This window comes from Calliphora vicina, chromosome 1 (assembly GCF_958450345.1).
Source record: "Calliphora vicina chromosome 1, idCalVici1.1, whole genome shotgun sequence".
Lineage (NCBI taxonomy): Eukaryota > Metazoa > Arthropoda > Insecta > Diptera > Calliphoridae > Calliphora > Calliphora vicina.
In genome coordinates, this window is record NC_088780.1 from 66,733,480 (window position 1) to 66,752,736 (window position 19,257).

Here is a 19,257-nt window from a genome sequence, read left to right on the forward strand (position 1 = left end):
CCTTCAACGGTATTATAATTTAGCAAAATCTTATCATAGATTGATGTAAAATCTGACCAGTGTCGTAGGATCTCATCCTTATGTATATCGAGAGTAAGAATTGAATGATTGGCAACTGGGATGCCAGAGAAAAAAAGCCTCAAATTCAACCACTTTATCAGAGGATTTGATAAATTCATCTAAAACCGACATTTTGGGTTTGTATTTAAAATATTATTATGTAAAAACGACTTTGGGCTTCTTAACAACGAGTGATGAAAGTATGTTCGGTAATTTATTCAAAAAACAAACGAAATATTGACAAATTATTTGATTAAATCAAAATTTTATTTTGTTCAAAGGGTTCTAATAAACTTTATATATGTAAATTATTTTTCCTTTAAAAAATTATTAGCAAATATGAAATAATTTTTTAATGTTTTGAAGTTGAGAAGAAAGTGCCAACTTATTCTTAGTTTCTCAAATTGTTTAGCTTTTATTTATATTGTTCAAATTATACCGATCTAATTTTTGTAGGGTGACTAAACAATGATGTGAGTGTTACAAATTTTGTTAGCTATTAATGGGTCTTTAATTTGTATTTAACAGTTCTAACCAGTAGCTGTGGTAAGTATTTGTAGTTCTCTTTGAGTGAGATAAAACAACAAGTAATGATCATTGTAATCTTTTATATTAATACAGGTTAGCTACTCTGTGATCAACAGCATTAATGATAAAAGTTAGCCAAAACTGTCATACACAAATTATTTCAACCACTTGTTGATTTTATTGTTATTAAAAAGGGATTTTTCAATTTTCAGAGATTTCTAACGGTTTGTATATAAAGATGAGTTAACAAACGGACAAAGTTGTTGTTGGACGCAATATTATTAGTTTATTAGGGGTATGCAGATAAAAATATCAAAAAATTAAATACCTTTGAATAACAGCTTAATTTGCACACTTGCAGTATGGGGTTGATTTCTGTTCGCTGACAATTGATGATATTACAGATGAATTTCAGCAATATTCCACACACTTTATAAAAAGCCAGGGGGTTATAGATGAATTGCCGCAAATTTTTTGAACACAACACTTTGCACTTTAAGCCTGGGGATTTTTGATGTAATTAGTTTCAGGAATACTTCACTTTATAAGTTTCACTTTATGCCAGGGGGTTTTGCAATATTTAAAAATAAAATATTTGAAAAATGATTTGGGTGTTATAATACACTGGGGTAAGATCCGGTTCGAAAAGGACCAAAAATGATTATGTGGGGTTTAATCAAATATTTTATTCCAAAATATTGCAAATTTAAAGAATTAAACACACAAGAAATTTGTTGGGTTTTTAAAAAGATGTAATAATTTTGTTTTTATTTATAAGTTTTTATGGGGTTCTTATTAATTTATATGTTTCACAATTGTTGTTGTTTTGTTTAAGAAAAGAAAACTGGTTTTATTTATTTTGTACAATTCTTTTAATCGATGCTTCTTTCGTGGTCGCTGATCAACTGAACTGACCTGCATTAAAAAAATCAATTATGTTTACAATTATAATCTACGGCGAATTCAAAAAGAGAAAGACAATGTAATGAGCATAAAAAACAACCACCAAATGTGCATGCTTTCCAATACACCATTGGTAAATAAAATAAAGGCAGTTCAGTGTCAGTTTACAAATAATGTTCTTGATTTAAACAATACTATTTTTTCATTTGCTCTCTGATTTAAAAGAAAGATACATGTACAGAATCTCCTCGTCGAGAAATATCAATTAACTCTTACAGTGTGACGGTAACGTCTCCTTTTTATTCTTTTTTTTAAATAAGGAACAATTTAACACTTTTAACATAAAAAATTTTTTTTTAAACTTTTAGTTTTATATTTTCATATGTCAAAATAAGCAAATAAACAAGAATCAGCTGTGTATGTAACTCTACACAAATGTTGACATTTTTATTGAGACCTATACAAAAGGTTAATGACGTATAGAGGGCAGTGGCGTTTCATGATGAAATAAAAGTGATCAATCACAATAACCAACCTTACAAAAATCATGTAATGACCTACAAGTGTTCTTGAAACAATAGGAAATGAAAAACCAAAGGGGAGGTGGGGAATGAGCGTTAACCTAGGCTTCAACACGCACTTTACAAGATTGCAATAATCATTACAAGGTTAAGTAGCAAAGTGCGTGGTGTTTGCCCAAGTGTTTGCTAAAGGTTTGCCCAAGTTCTTAAAAAAAAAAACACAAGTGTATAAAGATTTAAAAATAATTTTTTTGAGTTAGTTATCTTATAACACTTAAATTTCTACCCTAATCGAAAGTTAAAAGAAAAAAAACAAGTAATTTAGACATACTATTATAGTATATTTAACAAGATTGAACAAGGTAAGAACAAAATTTAAAGATTCTCAAATAATTTCAAATGAATCTGTGTTTTGTGAAGTGTACTAGTTACAATCATATACAATGTAACAAGCATTTTCTTTAATCATAATTATTTCAATAATTATATATTAATTATTATGTTGTTACTTTGCATATGATCAAATATTCTAATCAAAACAAAAAAATAAAATACATAGTGAATAATCTTGTGTTTCCTAAAAAAGGTAGTTATCAATGACCCCGAGCCACATAGAGTTGAAGCCCAAAAATATTAGCGTAGCAAAGACAACAACACATAAAGGAGCTTTTTATGAATTCGCTATAAGCACAGACAGACAACACAAAATAAATCCAAGGCTGGGAATACTGTTTTTTTTACCTTGGTTATACACAAATCGACAAACGAAGAACTGGGTAAGCGCTTGAAGAAATTTTGACTGTTACACGAAACCGCTGACATTGTAACGACCCAAATGACCTTTGAATGTCCTATATGCTGAATGTCTAGAAACAATAACCGTTATATATATTTACCGTATTTTATGTACTATATGTTTAAACGTTAGATGCAGTGTATGTTAAAAAAAAAAAAAAAACTTAATTTAAAACAAAAAAAAAATAATATAAAACTAAATATTTAATCTTATATATAAACAAATTACAATATTTATTAATCAATATATTCATGCTAATTAAATTAACTTTTTATTAACAAAAAAAATAAGAAATATTTCAAAAAAATATTAATACCTATATATATATACGAATATCTATATATGTGTAACAAAATATATCGACATATATATATATTCATATAACAAACTTAATGTAATACGTTACATATTCATATTTACCATTTTTTTTTTGTATTTTTCATTATATAGATCTAATAATAACTGTAACTAAGGAGTGAGATCGAAAAATTCTTAACATACATATATGTTTATAAAAAAGAAACCACTAAACTTACAGCTTTAATTTTTTTTTTATTTGATTGAAATTATTATTACAATTTACAAAAAAAATTATTTTTATAGTTTTAATCACTAGTGATGAAATTTTGAACCTTTTTCGGAAACCCTTCCATTAACGTTTTTATAGTGCTTTCTGTCACTTTGCTCGAACATGTAGTCCATCTCCGTTTAAAATCTACCACACTTTTGGACACCTTTTTTGTACTCTTCAATTCTCTTTTAACAAGAGCCCAATATCTCTCCACTGGCCTTAGCTCCGGGCAGTTTGGAGGATTTGCCTCTCTTGGTACAAATACCACATTATTGTTCTTGTACCACTCAAGGGCTTGTTTGCCATAGTGACAGGATGCCAAGTCAGGCCAAAAATAAGTGGACACATTATGAAGTCTTATGAATGGAAGCAGCCTTTTTTGTAAACATTCCTTGATGTAAATTTCGGTATTTATAGAGCCCGTTGTAACAAATGAGTGGCTTCTTTTGCCGCAACTGCATATTGCTTGCCATACCAAGAACTTTCTGGGAAATTTTGTCTGCTTTTGGGTCCTAAACTTTTCTTCAACATTCCCTCGAGCATCAGCAACATAAAATTTTTGACCTGGAAGTTGCGAAAAATCTGCCAGAACATACGTTTCGTCATCCATTATGCAGCAAGAATATTTTTTTATAAAACTTGACTTCAATTTCCGTGCTCTGTTTTTGGCCTCTAAATTTTTAGTAGCGTTCCTGTCAGGAACTTTTTGAGCCTTGTATGTTTTTAACCCTGCATTAGCTTTAACTTTTCGTACCAAATAGTCCGAGCACTGAGCTAACCGGGCTGCTTTCCTACCGGATGTGTTGGGAGCTCTTTTGAAAATGCGTTCTATTTTTTTGGCTTTAGAAACATCATGTGGACCATTCCTTCTACCTGAACCAGGTTTTCTATCAACTGACAAGTTCTCCCGGTACTGTTTAATAACATTGGAAACAGTTTGACGGCAGACCTTTGTATGCTTGGCCAACTTTTTGTAAGACCAAGTTGGGTTTTGTTGAAAATATTTAATAATTTCAGTACGCACTTTTTTCTGGTCACTCATTTTAATCAGATTAACAAAAAAATTAATATAATTGACATTACACATAATAACTGACATGTTTTTCAAAGGTAACTTGATCAAAAAAAAATTCAAATAATACTTGGGTTAAAAAATGTAATGAAAAACGTGTGTTAAGAATTTTTCGATCTCACTCCTTAAATTAATTCGTAAATTATAATTATAAAATTAACAAAATTTTAAAGATATTTCTAAATAAATAAATAACAAAGTTTTTTTTTACTAAATACGAATTAGTTTAGTTATGTTGAAGATTTTTAATAACCTAAATCTAAATATATTATAATAATTCAATATTCTAAGAAAATTTCAAATAAAATTACAAATATTTCAATAGATTTAAATATGCTATTAAAATATTTAATATAATGTTTAAATATTAATATATTTACTTAATAATAATAATAAAACTAATCTAAATAAATAACTAGTCTAAATAAATAACTAAATGTCTAAATGACTAAATAACTAAATAATTTAATAACTAAACTAATAAATAATTATATAATTATATAACTAAATAACAAAATAACTAAATAAATAACTTAATAAATACGTGAATAAATAAATAACTATATAACTAAATAAATACATAAATAAATAAATTCATAAACAAATAAATTAATAAATACATAATTCAATATATACATAAACAAATAAATTATAACCCATAATACATAAAACTAAATAAACAAAATCTTAATAACTACATTCATAAATAATAATACCAGATAAATAAATAAAACTAAATCACTAAATAAATTACCTAAATTAAACTAAATCTAAAATAATAATGAAATAACTAAAAACCATAATAATAATGCAAATCATAAACAAATATTAACTAAAATATATTTCTTTATTTCATAATAATGTTGATATAATTGCAATATTATAATTTTTCTTAAATATATTTAAATAATGAAATTATCAACTTATTTGTTAATTTATACATATATAAATTTCTCTTAAAAAATTGTTAGTTTTAATAAATCTGTACAATATTTTCCTTATTATATTGTTCATTTGGTTATCTATTGTTACATTGTTCATATTATTTATGTATATGTTGTTAATTGTTGAATTGGTTGTTCCCTTTTCCCAGGCTAATATCCCTTGTAAAAGAAAAGGCACCACAAGTTCCAATTCAATTAAATTTATTTTCAGCTTCTTGCTGTTTGATTAATTGTTCATAACAATTGTGGTACAAAAATAATACTCAAACAAAATCATAAACTAAAAACCATTTAGGCTATGGCTTGAAATTAAACTCATCCTTTTTTAACAACAAAAAAAAACTCAATCTAATTCAGCAAAAAAATAATAATGAGTACATTTTTAAATGAGAAAGCTAAATGTTAACTACACTGAAGGAAATCAGTTGAAGTCGCTTCAACATACTCCCGCGGGCGGATGGCAGGAGCACCCTTTCCAAGTGCCGTAGACGATCCAACCAAACTTAGATTTTAGCGCAATGGGACCACCAACTAAGGGAACTTCTTCTTGTTTAGTAACGATGAGTTTAGCTAAATCTTTACCAAGCACTCCATCTACTTCTCTCCAGATGTTGAAAAAGGGGTGACTTAGTGGTTTATATTGCTTGAAATGTATCATCATCGCATGGTCAATTATGGGTTCCGGTACGGTGACATCAAGGCGATGTTTAATGAGCAATTCCCCTTCGATTTTGTCAGCTTCATTATGAGGGTATGCTGGCTCCAAAACGAAGTGACCGCATAGTCTACCAATTTTGTCTCTCTTTGGTTTAAATTCTGGCAACCAATTTGCCACCTCATTGAGAACATAGGAGTCCTTGACCCTTGGATTCAATAGAAAGGTTGCTTACATTTTTGCTCCTTTATAGTTAATGTATGCTCGCACCAGTGGAGGCTGAATTGGCCAAGTAGGCTCATTTCCTGCCAAATTAATAATTTGATTTTGTTGATTTTTGACAGCTTGTATTGAGGTTAGGGATGGTTGAATATCGAGATCAATTATCTTTTTTATAGCACCTTTGCTTGGAATTGGTGATGTTGATTTTTTAACAATATTAGGTTGACTGATTGGTAAAACACCTTCTGCTTCAATCTCAGGAAGAAATGTGTCCGCAGCTGGAGCCTCAAGGGGAGGACTATTCGCAGTAAAGATTTCTGCGTGTGTGTGTTTAGGGCCAGGAATAGTTTCGCTTAACTTAAGGGTTGCAAAGGCGTCAGGGAGAGTAATGTTCGCTGCTAATTCTTCACTGTGTTCAGGTTCATCGATATCTTTCCATGACACTTGGATATCATCCTCAAAACTAGAAGACAGGGGATCTCGCTCTTCTCGATGCAATATAGTGTGATGTCTAGCATTGCATAGTTTGTTAGCTCCATATTGAAATTGGCACCGCTCCCGAGAAGAACACCACTTACGTATGTGATCGTAAGACAAACAGTTAAGGCAATAGCGTTTGTTAATTATTGTCAACCGTCTTACCCCCACACTCCATTCCTTAAATTTTCGGCAGTACTTTAACGGATGATTCAGACCACAGATATGGCATTTTGGTTTTCCGGTTGTCTAGATTATGAAAGAAAGAGACAAAAGAAATAGGTACAGTATAAAATAATATTCAGTGCAATTGAGATCTCTAAGTATTTAATTAGTGTAGGAAAATTTGGCGGATTATTAGGTGGGTTTAGGTATAATATTGCTTTGAGTGGGCTTATTAGTTGGAAGTAGACATAATTTTACAACTGGGCGCAAAATAGTTCCGTTTTTGGTTCGCACTTCAGCAACTCTTATTTTGCTATCACTTCCGCGGATGACATTGGTGATACGACCTAGAAGCCACTCAGTAGGTGGTAAAAAGTCTTCCTTGACTACAACAATATCATCTGGTTTTAAGTTGTCTCGTTCTTTTTGCCATTTAAAGCGGCGTTGAAGCTCGTTTATATATTCAGTTTTCCATCTTCTGGCAAATATATGTTGAAGTGCCTTTAGTCTTTCCCAGCGTTTCAAAAAAGGTACATTTTCTATTAGAGGTTCATCAGGAGCTTCTGGTAGAGCTGTGATAGGGGCTCCTCGAAGGAGGTGACCTGGAGTTAAAGGTAAGACTTCATTTGGATTTTCAGTTATTGGTGACAGTGGTCTCGAATTTAAAACTGCTTCGATGTGAACGAGAAGTGTTGAAAATTCCTCATAGGTGAATGATAAGCTAGAGGTGATCTTTTTCAGATGGATCTTCATACTCTTCACTGCAGCCTCCCAGAGGCCACCCATATGAGGTGCGTATGGTGGAATGAAAGACCAGTTGAAACCATGAGTGCTGTATTTTTCAATTAGAGCCTTTTCTGCCAACTTCAGGAAGATGTTGTGACTCTTGAGTAAAGCATAACTTGCTCCGAGAAAGTTTCTCCCATTATCGGAAAACATCGTCTTAGGGAGACCTCTTCTCCCAGTAAATCGGTCAAAACAAGCCAAAAAAGCATCGGTGGAAAGGTCTGAACAACTTTCCAAGTGAACAGCACGAGTAGTAAAACAGACAAACACGGCTGCATATCCTTTTAGGATTTTAGCATTTCTTAAGTTTGGAGGATTTAATGCTAAATGGGCCAGCAAAGTCCACACCGGTGTAAGTAAATGGCAGGGAGAAATTCACTCGTTCTGGGGGAAGCGCGACCATAATTTGTTGCTGGAACTTGTGTTTATAAATCGTACACGCCTTGCATTCACGGATGCATTTTCGTATGAGATTTTTAACTCTTGGGATATAGTAACCTTGTCTTATTGCTCGTAACATTATATGGTGCTCGGAGTGAAGCAGAATCCGATGCGTAAAGTGAACAAGTAGTTTTGCAAGATGAGACCTTTCTGGAACAATAATCGGATGACGTTCTCCATAGCTTAAACCCGAATTACCAAGCCTACCGCCAACACGTAAAAGGTCATCGTTATCAATAAATGGACTTAATGACAACAATCTGCTTTTGCGACTTAATGATTTGTTCTCCTTTAAACGATTGTAATCTTCGCCAAAATATGTCCTTTGAGCAATAGAGATGAGTCGAATTTTCATGGAACTTATTTCATCTAAAGTAATGAACTTTTCAGTTGAGAAAGATTTTTTAAGAATGCGATTTATAAATCGAATTCTATAGCATAGAACTCTCAACGCCCTTTCAAAGGAAGAAAATTCTTCAAGTAAATCAATACATTTTACTTCTAAGTGGAAGGTTGTAGTATTTTTGACTTCCAAGTCTGTTGGATCAAAAGTACGTGGAATTGGCCGAAGTGATTTAGAAAGTTTCAGCCAGGTGGGCCCATGCCACCATAATTCTTTATCTGCTAGTTCCTGCGGGGAGCATCCACGTGTTCCTATATCTGCAGGATTTTCTTCTGTTTTTACATGTTTCCAGTGATGAGTACTTGCAATATTGACGATCTGTGCCACACGGTTTGCAACAAATGTTTTGTATGTGTTTGGTGGTTTCTGTAACCAACCTAATACTATAGACGAATCTGTCCACAGGAACAATTCGTATGTGAACTGGCAGTTCGCACCTAAGTTTCGGATCAGCTTAGCAAGCAATAAAGCTCCACACAACTCGAGCTTTGGAATTGTAGTCCTCTTAATTGGAGCTACCTTCGTTTTTGCAACTAACAAATTACTATCAATTTGGCCTTCTGAGCTTTCCGTCCTGATGTACACAGAACCACAATAAGCCTTCTCTGAGGCATCGCAGAAGCCATGTATCTCTATGCGATACTGTGGTGAGAAACCTATCCATCTAGGAATCTTAATATTTGTTACAAATGGCAAATTCTTCAAAAATGAATTCCATTGTGTAAGTATGAGTGGAGAAACACCTTCATCCCAATCGGATTTTTCCTCCCACAACTCTTGCATAAGTATTTTAGCAATTATGACTATTGGGCCGAGCCAACCTAGAGGGTTAAATAACCTTGCTATTACCGACAAAATTCTTCTTTTTGTAGTGGAGGGGGTAACTTCAATTGTATCAACAACATAATAAAATGAATCCGTTATTGCATTCCATCGAATTCCAAGTGTTTTTATCGTGCTGGAGGCATCAAGTTTCAAAAAATCTTCGTCTAGAAGATCCTCCCGGGGCAAATCTTTGAGAAGAGACTGATCGTTTGCTGTCATTTTCTTTAATGGAAATTTTGCTGATTCTAAAGCCTTAGTAAGCTCACTCTGTTTGAGCTTGACTTCCTCAAGTGTGTGTCCGCCAGACAAAATGTCGTCCACGTATACTTCATTTTCCAAGATGGCGGATGCCATAGGATACAAACTTTTGCAATCTTTACTCAACTCGAGGAGAGTCCTGATTGCCAAAAATGGAGCACTATTCACCCCAAAAGTAACAGTATTCAATTTAAACGAATTCACATACCCGTCTGTTTTGTTGCGAAATAAAATTCGTTGGTATGAACGATCGTCCTCATGAATCAAAATCTGCCGATACATTTTCTGGATATCACCAGTAAAAACGTATTTATAATTTCGCCAACGTAGCATAATCTGTATTAAATCTTTTTGAAGTGTGGGTCCTTGGTACAAACAATCATTCAGGGAGAAACCACTTCCCGTCTTTTTTGAGGCATTGAATACCACTCGTACTTTTGTCGTTTTACTTTCGGGCTTTATGACGGCGTGATGTGGTAGAAAAAATGATGAATGCTTTTCAATTTTAGGCTCATAATATACAACAGGTTCCATGTGGTGCAGATCTAAATATTCTTGGAGAACTTTCATGTACTGATCTTTCAAATCTGGGGATTTATCAAGAGTTGTTTCCATCCTGTGGTATTGTGCAAGTGCCATATTTCTCGATGGGCCTAAAAATATTTCAGTGGGAAAAATTTTCTTAAATGGAAGCCGAACTATATAACGCCCGTCAGATTGTCTAGTTGTGGTTTGCTGAAAAAAGTTTTCACAATAAACATCGCTCTCAGTCTCTATATCGCTTTTTTCAGCCTCTTCTAGCTCCCAAAATTTTCTTAATTGCTCGTGAAGAACCAAATCCTCTGAATTTGAAACTATTGTATGAAAGGAAGTGCTTTCGCTTACTGGCTCAGGACCCGACAAATACCATCCAAAGTAGGACTCTCTGGCTTCAAGGCAATTTCCTACATTAAGCTTAACTCCAGCTAAATTTATATAAGGGAAATAATCACTACCAATAATCATGTCGATGGCTGACGGTTTAAAAAAGTATGGGTCTGCTAGACATAAGCCTTTAATTTCCGGCAAATTGTGAATTCGAATAGGCTTAGACGGCAAAAAATGCGCCAATTTCGGGACCACAATCGCTTTAATCTTAACCCGAAAATCGGATTGCCGTGATTTAATGGTGACACAACATTTTCCTTTAGAATTTCCTACAACAGTACCACCAAGTCCTGATATCTGTGAGTTATGGGCCTCCAGTGGCAAAGCAAGATTTTGCTGAAGACGTTTCGTTATAAAACTTGATTCCGATCCAGCATCCAACAACGCTCGAATAGTAAAATTTTCGTTTAAGTGTTCCACATGAACTAAAGCTGTAGGTAAAATGGTAGTTCCTCGTTGTTGAGAAAAATGAGTTTGAACTGTTTCAAATTCTGTAGTACTATCAGATGTAGATCTTCCTGATTGTAGATTTGATTGCGTTTGAGTTCCAGACCCAGATGGCCTTTCATCATCTTTCCTATATCGAGTGGGCGATGTCCTTGAAGATGGAGCCATTTTCGTTTTTTCATCATAGTCAAGATGGAGCATAGTGTGATGCCTTTTATTGCATCGGTTACAATTTTTTGTGCTTGGACATTTTGATTTATAATGACTGGTTGAAAAACAATTTGCACAATATTTATTCGCATATACGAACTTTATTCGATCTTTGACTGATAAAGATTTGAAATATTTGCAAAACATTAATGGATGGTTCTGATTACATTTGTTGCAACTAAATTTACTCTTTGCAGGTTCATTTTGGGAATGAAAAGTTTGAGCTTTTGTAGCATGAGGCTCCTTACTTGTTGGCTTTCGCAAATTTGTGAATGTCTCCAAAGATTCTATTCTTTCCGTTAAGAAGTTGCTAAGTTGTTGCCATGTGGGCAATTCCTTGTGGTTACTCAAAGAATCCTCCCAAGCACGCGAAGTTTCTTCAGGTAGCTTTGAAGTGCAAATATGCATAAGAAAAGGGTCATTGCTTGCAACTTCTACTTTAAGCAATCTTAAAATTTTCAATGTTTCAGTCATAGGGGATTGTATGCCATAAATCTTTTTTATTTGATTATTTATCAAAATACGCTTATTCTCATAACGGTTCTTCAAAGCCTGCCAGGCTAACTCAAAATTAGAATCTACCAACTCATAATCTTTAATGAGTTGGTATGCTTCCCCCCGCGTTTTGCTGTGCAAGTAGTACAATTTGTGAGCTGGAGCTACGGAAGGCTCATTTCCCACAACTGCCATGAACATGTCTCTAAATGCTGGCCAGCTGTTGAATCCTCCCTCAAAATGCTGAATTTCAACAGCTGGTAATTTAAGAGACGCCTGACGAACTACAGTTGTATTATGATCAGGAGCCTTAGCCTTGATCATGTCTAAAATTTTGGCCTTTAAAAGTTGGTATTGCTCACTAATCTCTTCATATCTTACCGAAATTTCATCTTGGAACTCTTCTTCTTCTTTTACTTTTTCCACGTTTATAATATATTCCTCAAAAGTTTCAACAATTTTTGACCACCTTCTTTCCAATTCAGTCTTTTTAACTTCTAGTAGCGATAGCGTAAAAGTTTCAGGTGAAATTTTTTTGAATGATGAACAAAATACAGCTAGTTGCTGAATATCATATTTGCATTTTCTTTTTGAAATCATTTTGAGTTTTATGTTCTTCTAGCAAATGGTTGCGCAAATATAGAAAAAATATATTTTCTTTTAAAATTTGGAGCTACCCTAATATTATCTCCAAAAAAAAATTTTCCAACAATACCGTTCGTACGTTCGTATATTTTTCAAAAAAAAATTTTATTATAAAGTTTCAAAAAATATTTTCATTAAATTTATATTGTCTATTTTTAGAGCTTCCTTATTGTCATTTATTTGTATGCACCTTTCTACGTTGAAAATGTTCACCAATGTTTTTTATTGTATGTATGTTTATGTATTTGTAAAAAAAAACAATGTTTTTATTTATTTTAATTTTTTAATATTTTTTTGAGCCACCTTATTTTTTTTGTTTCTTTTAAATAAATTTTACCATTGCCAAATTTCCACTAATTTAGAAATTATGTTATTTCTTCCACTCACCGTTTTTTTTCTCGCCGAAATCATATTTTGATTTTTGCATTTTTTCAGCCGTGATACACCTGTTGTTGTTGTAGATGTTGGTTTTGTTCTTCGTGGAGAAGTGTTCTTGTGTTTTTTTTTTACAATTGTTTTTTATAGTTTATATTAAATGTTGTCTGGTCTTGTTAAAACACAATGTTGTTGTTGTAGATGCAGTTTTTGTTCTTCGTGGAGAAGTCTTCTTGTGTTTTTTTTTTACAATTGTTTTCTATAGTTTATGTGTATTTATTTCAATCACTTTGCACTTTTTTTTTTTTTATTTTATTATATTAAAATATTTCTTATTGAAATCACTTTCTTATATATTTATATTTAGTCAATTTAAATTATTCAATACACTTTATGTTCTGACTTCATTAATGTCCACACACTTTCTGTTTCAGCAAACTCGTTTGTATGATTATTCTTTCTTACATTTGTTCTTTTACTCGATTGTTTTTTCTTATTGTTGTTGCTTTTGTTCTTTATGTGATGTACAAATGCAAGTAGATTTTGGGAATGACAAAAAAGACAATAAAACAACATCAGTTGATGCTCATGTAAAGCGAAAAGAGAGTGACCGTTAGCTTTTTATATGTTAGTATATATGTAACACCAGTGTTGGTACAAGGGGTACGTTTGTTGATTGATGATATTATAGGGATCTTTTTGCTAATTTTGAGGTTATGTTTTTTGATAGTGTTGATTATGATAATTGTACATTCTTTAGGGGATTTTCAAACCAATTTTACTTTGATCTTGTAGAGATTTTTAAACAATTGCACTAAATATAAATTTTTTACTGTACATACCCAATTATTTCCTTCTATATGTTCAGCTCAAAGTTGTTTATGCCAAGGAGACAGTTCCTTATGTACTTACTGCTGTGGTGGTTATACCTTCCTCTGGTGCCTTGATGAACTTGTTTCGTGCGGTAGACGTCTTCCTCATCAAAATTGGATGCTGCACACTTGAAGTTAAATTTCAATAGACCTCTTGTCTGTTATGTTGGTAGTGTTGTTGCGGTAGAACAACCAATGTACTCAAATAGTGCCTTGTAATGCTGATAATGTTGTTGCGGTGGAACAACTTATGCATCAATTTAATGGGCAAATTCCACTAGATTTATCCAGCCCTAGCTCTTCTAGGACTCTTCGAAGGACCATATGTTGAATTGGTTGTTCCCTTTTCCCAGGCTAATATCCCTTGTAAAAGAAAAGGCACCACAAGTTCCAATTCAATTAAATTTATTTTCAGCTTCTTGCTGTTTGATTAATTGTTCTTAACAATTGTGGTACAAAAATAATACTCAAACAAAATCATAAACTAAAAACCATTTAGGCTATGGCTTGAAATTAAACTCATCCTTTTTTAACAACAAAAAAAAACTCAATCTAATTCAGCAAAAAAATAATAATGAGTACATTTTTAAATGAGAAAGCTAAATGTTAACTACACTGAAGGAAATCAGTTGAAGTCGCTTCAACATTAATTAATAATTTTTGTTAAAATTTATTTTTTTTGTGATTAAATAAATCAATGTTTATATTTAAGCTTTATATCTGAAATTTATGGCATATTATTTAACAATGCAAGGCTAGAAAGTAAAGAGGTAATGGTGTGAAATCGAGATGAATTGGTAAGTTTGATTTAGGGGTTCCTAGAATTTCAGTTACGGGTGAACTGGAGCCAAGGATGACTGCAAAATGTCATACCAGGGGAGGGCAACCCGTGAAGGTCACAACACCTGTTCCTTCAAAGACTCAAGATCAGTCCAACGCATAGATTGCCTGTCATTGCTGTCATTTGTCCGTCCGATTAAAAGAATTTCCATTTCCCTAGTGATCTCGTGAGTGTTATGTGTTTCTTTCTATTTTTTGATTCGACCTGGCACGAACAATTTAAATGTGACCAAACTGTTGTGGAAAGAACCAACCCTATCCGACGAGCTAGCGTCGTGCAACCACCAGCGTGCCATCTCTACACACAAGTAAAGGTTTGTCACATTTTGGCGCCCAACGTACGAGCATTTTTTTTAAATGCCATATTGTACAATATATTAATGTTTATTTAATTAACGCAAGTCCCGGAAGGTGTCATAGTTATAACACCATGCCTGTGTTGCGGCGTTTAGTCTATAACCATTAACATATTGAGGAACTAATTAATTCAAATCTAAATGTTTCTGTTAGAGTAAGTCATAAACCATACGACTAAAAGTCTTGAGTTTATTTGCGACTCTAATAAATTCCTTTTGATGAGAATTGAAAAGCTCTCTTTTTGTTGTATTGTCCTGTGAACGTATTTTATTTCTATTTATGACAGCAAAATCCAATTAGAAAACACCACTCATATTCTTTTCATCTATGCAAACAAAATTTATTGAATTTTCCAATGGAAAATCGTAATAAAATTTTTTTTTAAAATCAAACAGTTAAGACATTTTACTTATGATTAATTTCATATTATTTAAAAATGCAATTAAACGCTGAAATAATGATTTTAAAAATAAACTGATTCAGTCTCCAATCATAAAAACTACCAGCATCATCATCATCATCGATTCACATCAACCAACCTGAAATAAAAAAATAAAAAAAAGAAAATTATTTATTTATAAACAATAACATCTAAACTAATAAGTAAAACATAAAAAAAAAAAAAAAAAAAAAAACTAACACATTATTTTTTCTATTATACTAAAACGCTTAATGCTATTTTGTTGATTTTGTTTATAGTTATTTGTTTTGTTCTGTGTTTAACATAACTAAAACGAAAAACAATACGAACTTTGACATAAAACAGAGTGTTAGACATATATTATTTATTTTTCTTCTATATCTAAATATTATATTAATAAGAATTAATTAAATTATTCCTATATAAGATTTACAAAATTTTTCAAATATAAATTTTTAATCCCTTTCACATATTTATGATCAAATTTGGCTCTTAAGTCTTTTGTTTCTTTTGTTTAGTTACTAAAACAAAAAAGTGTTAAGCAACACAATATTTTTATTTTCGTTTTTTTTACTGCATTTTCATATAAAATAGTTTTGTTAGAATCTGTAGGAACTTAGTATTTGGATTTTTATAGAAATTTTGCAAGACTTTTAGACTCTTTCGGTTTTTGTATATTGAGTAGAATTTTCCTGAGTTTAGTACCTATTAATTCAATATGGAACAAGGCAGAACTTTGAGACCTAAGGGTAAAAAAACAAACGCGGGAGGTAATCCAAATACAACAACAACAACGACTAATGCTATACCGTCATTAATGTCACTGGCATTTCCGCAAATTCCCGTCACTAGACATCATATTACAACGTTCCCTGGAACTGATAACACCATAACGTCACCACAATATGCTAGCGTTACAGCTCAAGAGATTAGGCAGCAATTTAATACAAATCAAACGGAACGGAATTTAAGACTCAACCAGAATATTGATGATGCAAACGATACGGTTATTAACAATGAGGGTCTGACTTTAAGGGACTATGTTAGTTCATCAGTCGGCGCATCTCAGGCACAGGTTTTAGGACAAATTACCGAAACTTTACACCAGCTTGTACCTCGTATTGTTCAGGACGTAATAAGAGCCGAAAGAAATATGTCCTTTGGTACAATAAACGACTCAAATTCACAACCACCGCCAATACCTTTTTGTAATTCGCAATCAAGACCTTTTGAAGTAAGAGACCAACGACAACAAACTTTCCCTAATGTTAACATGTACCCTCATCCAAGAATGACAGCACCGATTGAATTGGAAAAATGGGGTATAAAGTTTGATGGCAGCAAAAAATCTTTTACAGTTGAGGATTTTGTATTTAGGGTCGAATCACTGCAAGTGGACTATAATTGTCCGATGGCAACTCTCATGAAAGGATTCCATCACCTTTTGACCGGTAGTGCATATGAATGGTTCTGGACTTTTCGTCGAGAAAACCCTTTTTGTGAGTGGGCGCAATTAAAACATCACTTGATAAGAAAATTCAGACGTTTTGAAAGCGATTCTGAGATTCAGAGATGCATTATGGAGCGTAGGCAACATCCCTCCGAATCTTCAGAAGCTTTCATCGGTGAGATTATTGCTTTAAAAAACCAGCTCAGCCGTGGAGTAAGAGAGGATGAACTCGTCCGAATTGTAAAAGATAATTTAAAAGACGGAATATACCAACTCATTTACCCAATCCCCATTAATAGTTTCGACCATTTACTGGAAGAGTGCAGACGAGCTGAAAGGAATATAAGCAAAAGAAATAACAATAGGCAGTACAACACTCGAAGAGTAAATGAGCTGGAGTTCAATGAAGTCCAATCAAATACGGAATTTAACATAGAGGCATTGAGAATGAATTTACCACCAGCCAGACAGTTAATTTGTTGGAACTGTAAGATCCCCGGACACTCATTTGTAGAATGCGAATCCGAGCAACGTAACCTCTTTTGCTACAAATGTGGGTTCGAAAATGTCATCACACCTAAATGTCCGAAATGCTCGGGAAACAAATAGGCGAACATGGTGAGGACTGGTGCGGCATGTTCGAACTTAAGCCAGTAAAAATTCTTACAAATATCAATACAACACAATTACCATCAACAGATAAAAATAACATTAAAAAAACTGAAGAATATATGCCAACATCTATAAACAAAGTATCCGAAACCGAAAAATCTAAAACGATTAGCACAAAAACAAAACCAAACTACATGTTGTCCTACGAAGCACGTCTGGAAAATTATAATAAGGCGCGAGACAGAATATTTAAGGATGTTGAATATAAAACAAGCAAGAAGATCGAGAAAGCAGTGAGAGGTATATAAAAAGAAAGTTTGAGAGAAAAGAAATTGCTACAACATCACTAGAATCCGATATTGACATCAGACCATATATGGATGTAGTGGTAAATGGCGTGTCTCTCAAAGGCTTAATGGATAGTGGAGCCTCTATTAGCTGTTTAGGAAAAAATTGCTTGGAAAATGTCAGAAAAATGAAATGCAAAATCTTAGATTTTAAATCATCCATTAAAACAGCATATGGTACAGATCACGGTATAGTAGGTAAAGTTAGAGTTACGGTAGGATTCGGGTCAGCAAATAAAAACGTCGTTTGTATTTAATTCCTAACCTGAAACAAAAACTTATATTAGGGTACGATTTTTGGCAACATGTTGGCATAAAAATTTGTTTAGCAAGTCCCACAATTGAGGAAATCAAAATAGAACCAATAAACAACGATAAGATCCACACATTGTCAGCTCAAGAATCAAAAATTTTAGAGCAAGTGAAGTTGTCATTTAAATGCTACACAAAATACGGCTTAGGCAAAACTACACTGGAAACACACATCATAGACACTGGAGAAGCTCAACCTAAAAAGATGCGTTATTACCCTGTGAGTCCAGCGGTACAAAAACTCATTTACGCGGAGCTAGATCGGATGCTAGAGCTTGATGTTATAGAAATCGCAAAACAAGCAGAATGGAACAACAGAACCACACTGGTGATTAAGCCCAACAAAAATCGTTTGTGTTTAGACGCACGAGAACTAAACAAAGTGACCAAGAAGGACGCTTATCCCCTTCCAAATATTGATGGTTTGCTCGCAAGACTTGGGGATACATATTACATATCGGCCATCTACTTAAAGGATGCATTTTGGCAGATCCCGTTGGAGGAATCTAGCAGAGCCAAGACAGCTTTTACTGTCCAAGGTAGACCACATTACCAGTTTAAGGTAATGCCTTTCGGCTTGTGCAACGCCGCACAACGCCTTTGTCGCCTTATGGACAAGGTAATACCGTCAGAGCTAAAAGATAGAATATTTGTTTTCCTTGATGATTTCCTAGTGGTGTCGCCCAACTTTGAAGAACACATGGAAATGCTTAAAATAGTAGGAGAAAAGTTATCTGCGGCTGGTCTAACCATAAATATGGAAAAATCCAAGTTCTGTCACAAGGAACTCAAATATTTAGGCTACATAGTTGGTGGAGGCAAGCTGAAACCCGATCATGGTAAAATTGAGGCCATTATGAACATGAGCCCACCTAAGAACCCGAAAGAAGTCCGAAGATTCTTAGGAACCGTAGGCTGGTATCGTCGATTTCTGCATGATTTGTCTACAATCACTGCCCCATTGACCGATACCCTAAAAAAATCATCGAAATTCATTCTAACACCCGAAGCGTTAAAATCGTTCGAGGAACTAAAACAACGTTTGGTATCTAGTCCCATTCTTTCTAGTCCAGATTTTAACAAACACTTTTTCATTCAATGCGACGCATCAAATGTCGGAGTAGGAGCTGTTCTTTTTCAGAAAGATGAAGATGGTGGTGAACACCCAATCGAGTATTTCTCTAGAAAACTCAACACAGCCCAAAAAAATTACTCGACAACCGAAAAAGAGTGTCTGGCCGTTGTATTAGCGATCGAGAAATTTAGGCAATATGTCGAATTAATAGACTTTACTGTGATCACAGACCATTCGAGCCTCAA

General features: G+C 33.3%; 1 protein-coding gene across 1 annotated transcript; it reads right to left on the reverse strand.

The window, feature by feature from the left end:
- Nucleotides 1-7,992: 7,992 nt before the first annotated feature.
- Nucleotides 7,993-11,169, reverse strand: LOC135949392 (uncharacterized). Its single transcript, XM_065498943.1, has one exon. The coding sequence runs from the start codon at nucleotides 11,167-11,169 to the stop codon at nucleotides 7,993-7,995; it is 3,177 nt and encodes a 1,058-aa protein (XP_065355015.1).
- Nucleotides 11,170-19,257: the final 8,088 nt, after the last annotated feature.

Coding starts and splice junctions, on each gene's coding strand:
- LOC135949392 (XM_065498943.1), bottom strand. CDS start 11,169: ATGGCTCCATCTTCAAGGACATCGCCCACTCGATATAGGAAAGATGAT.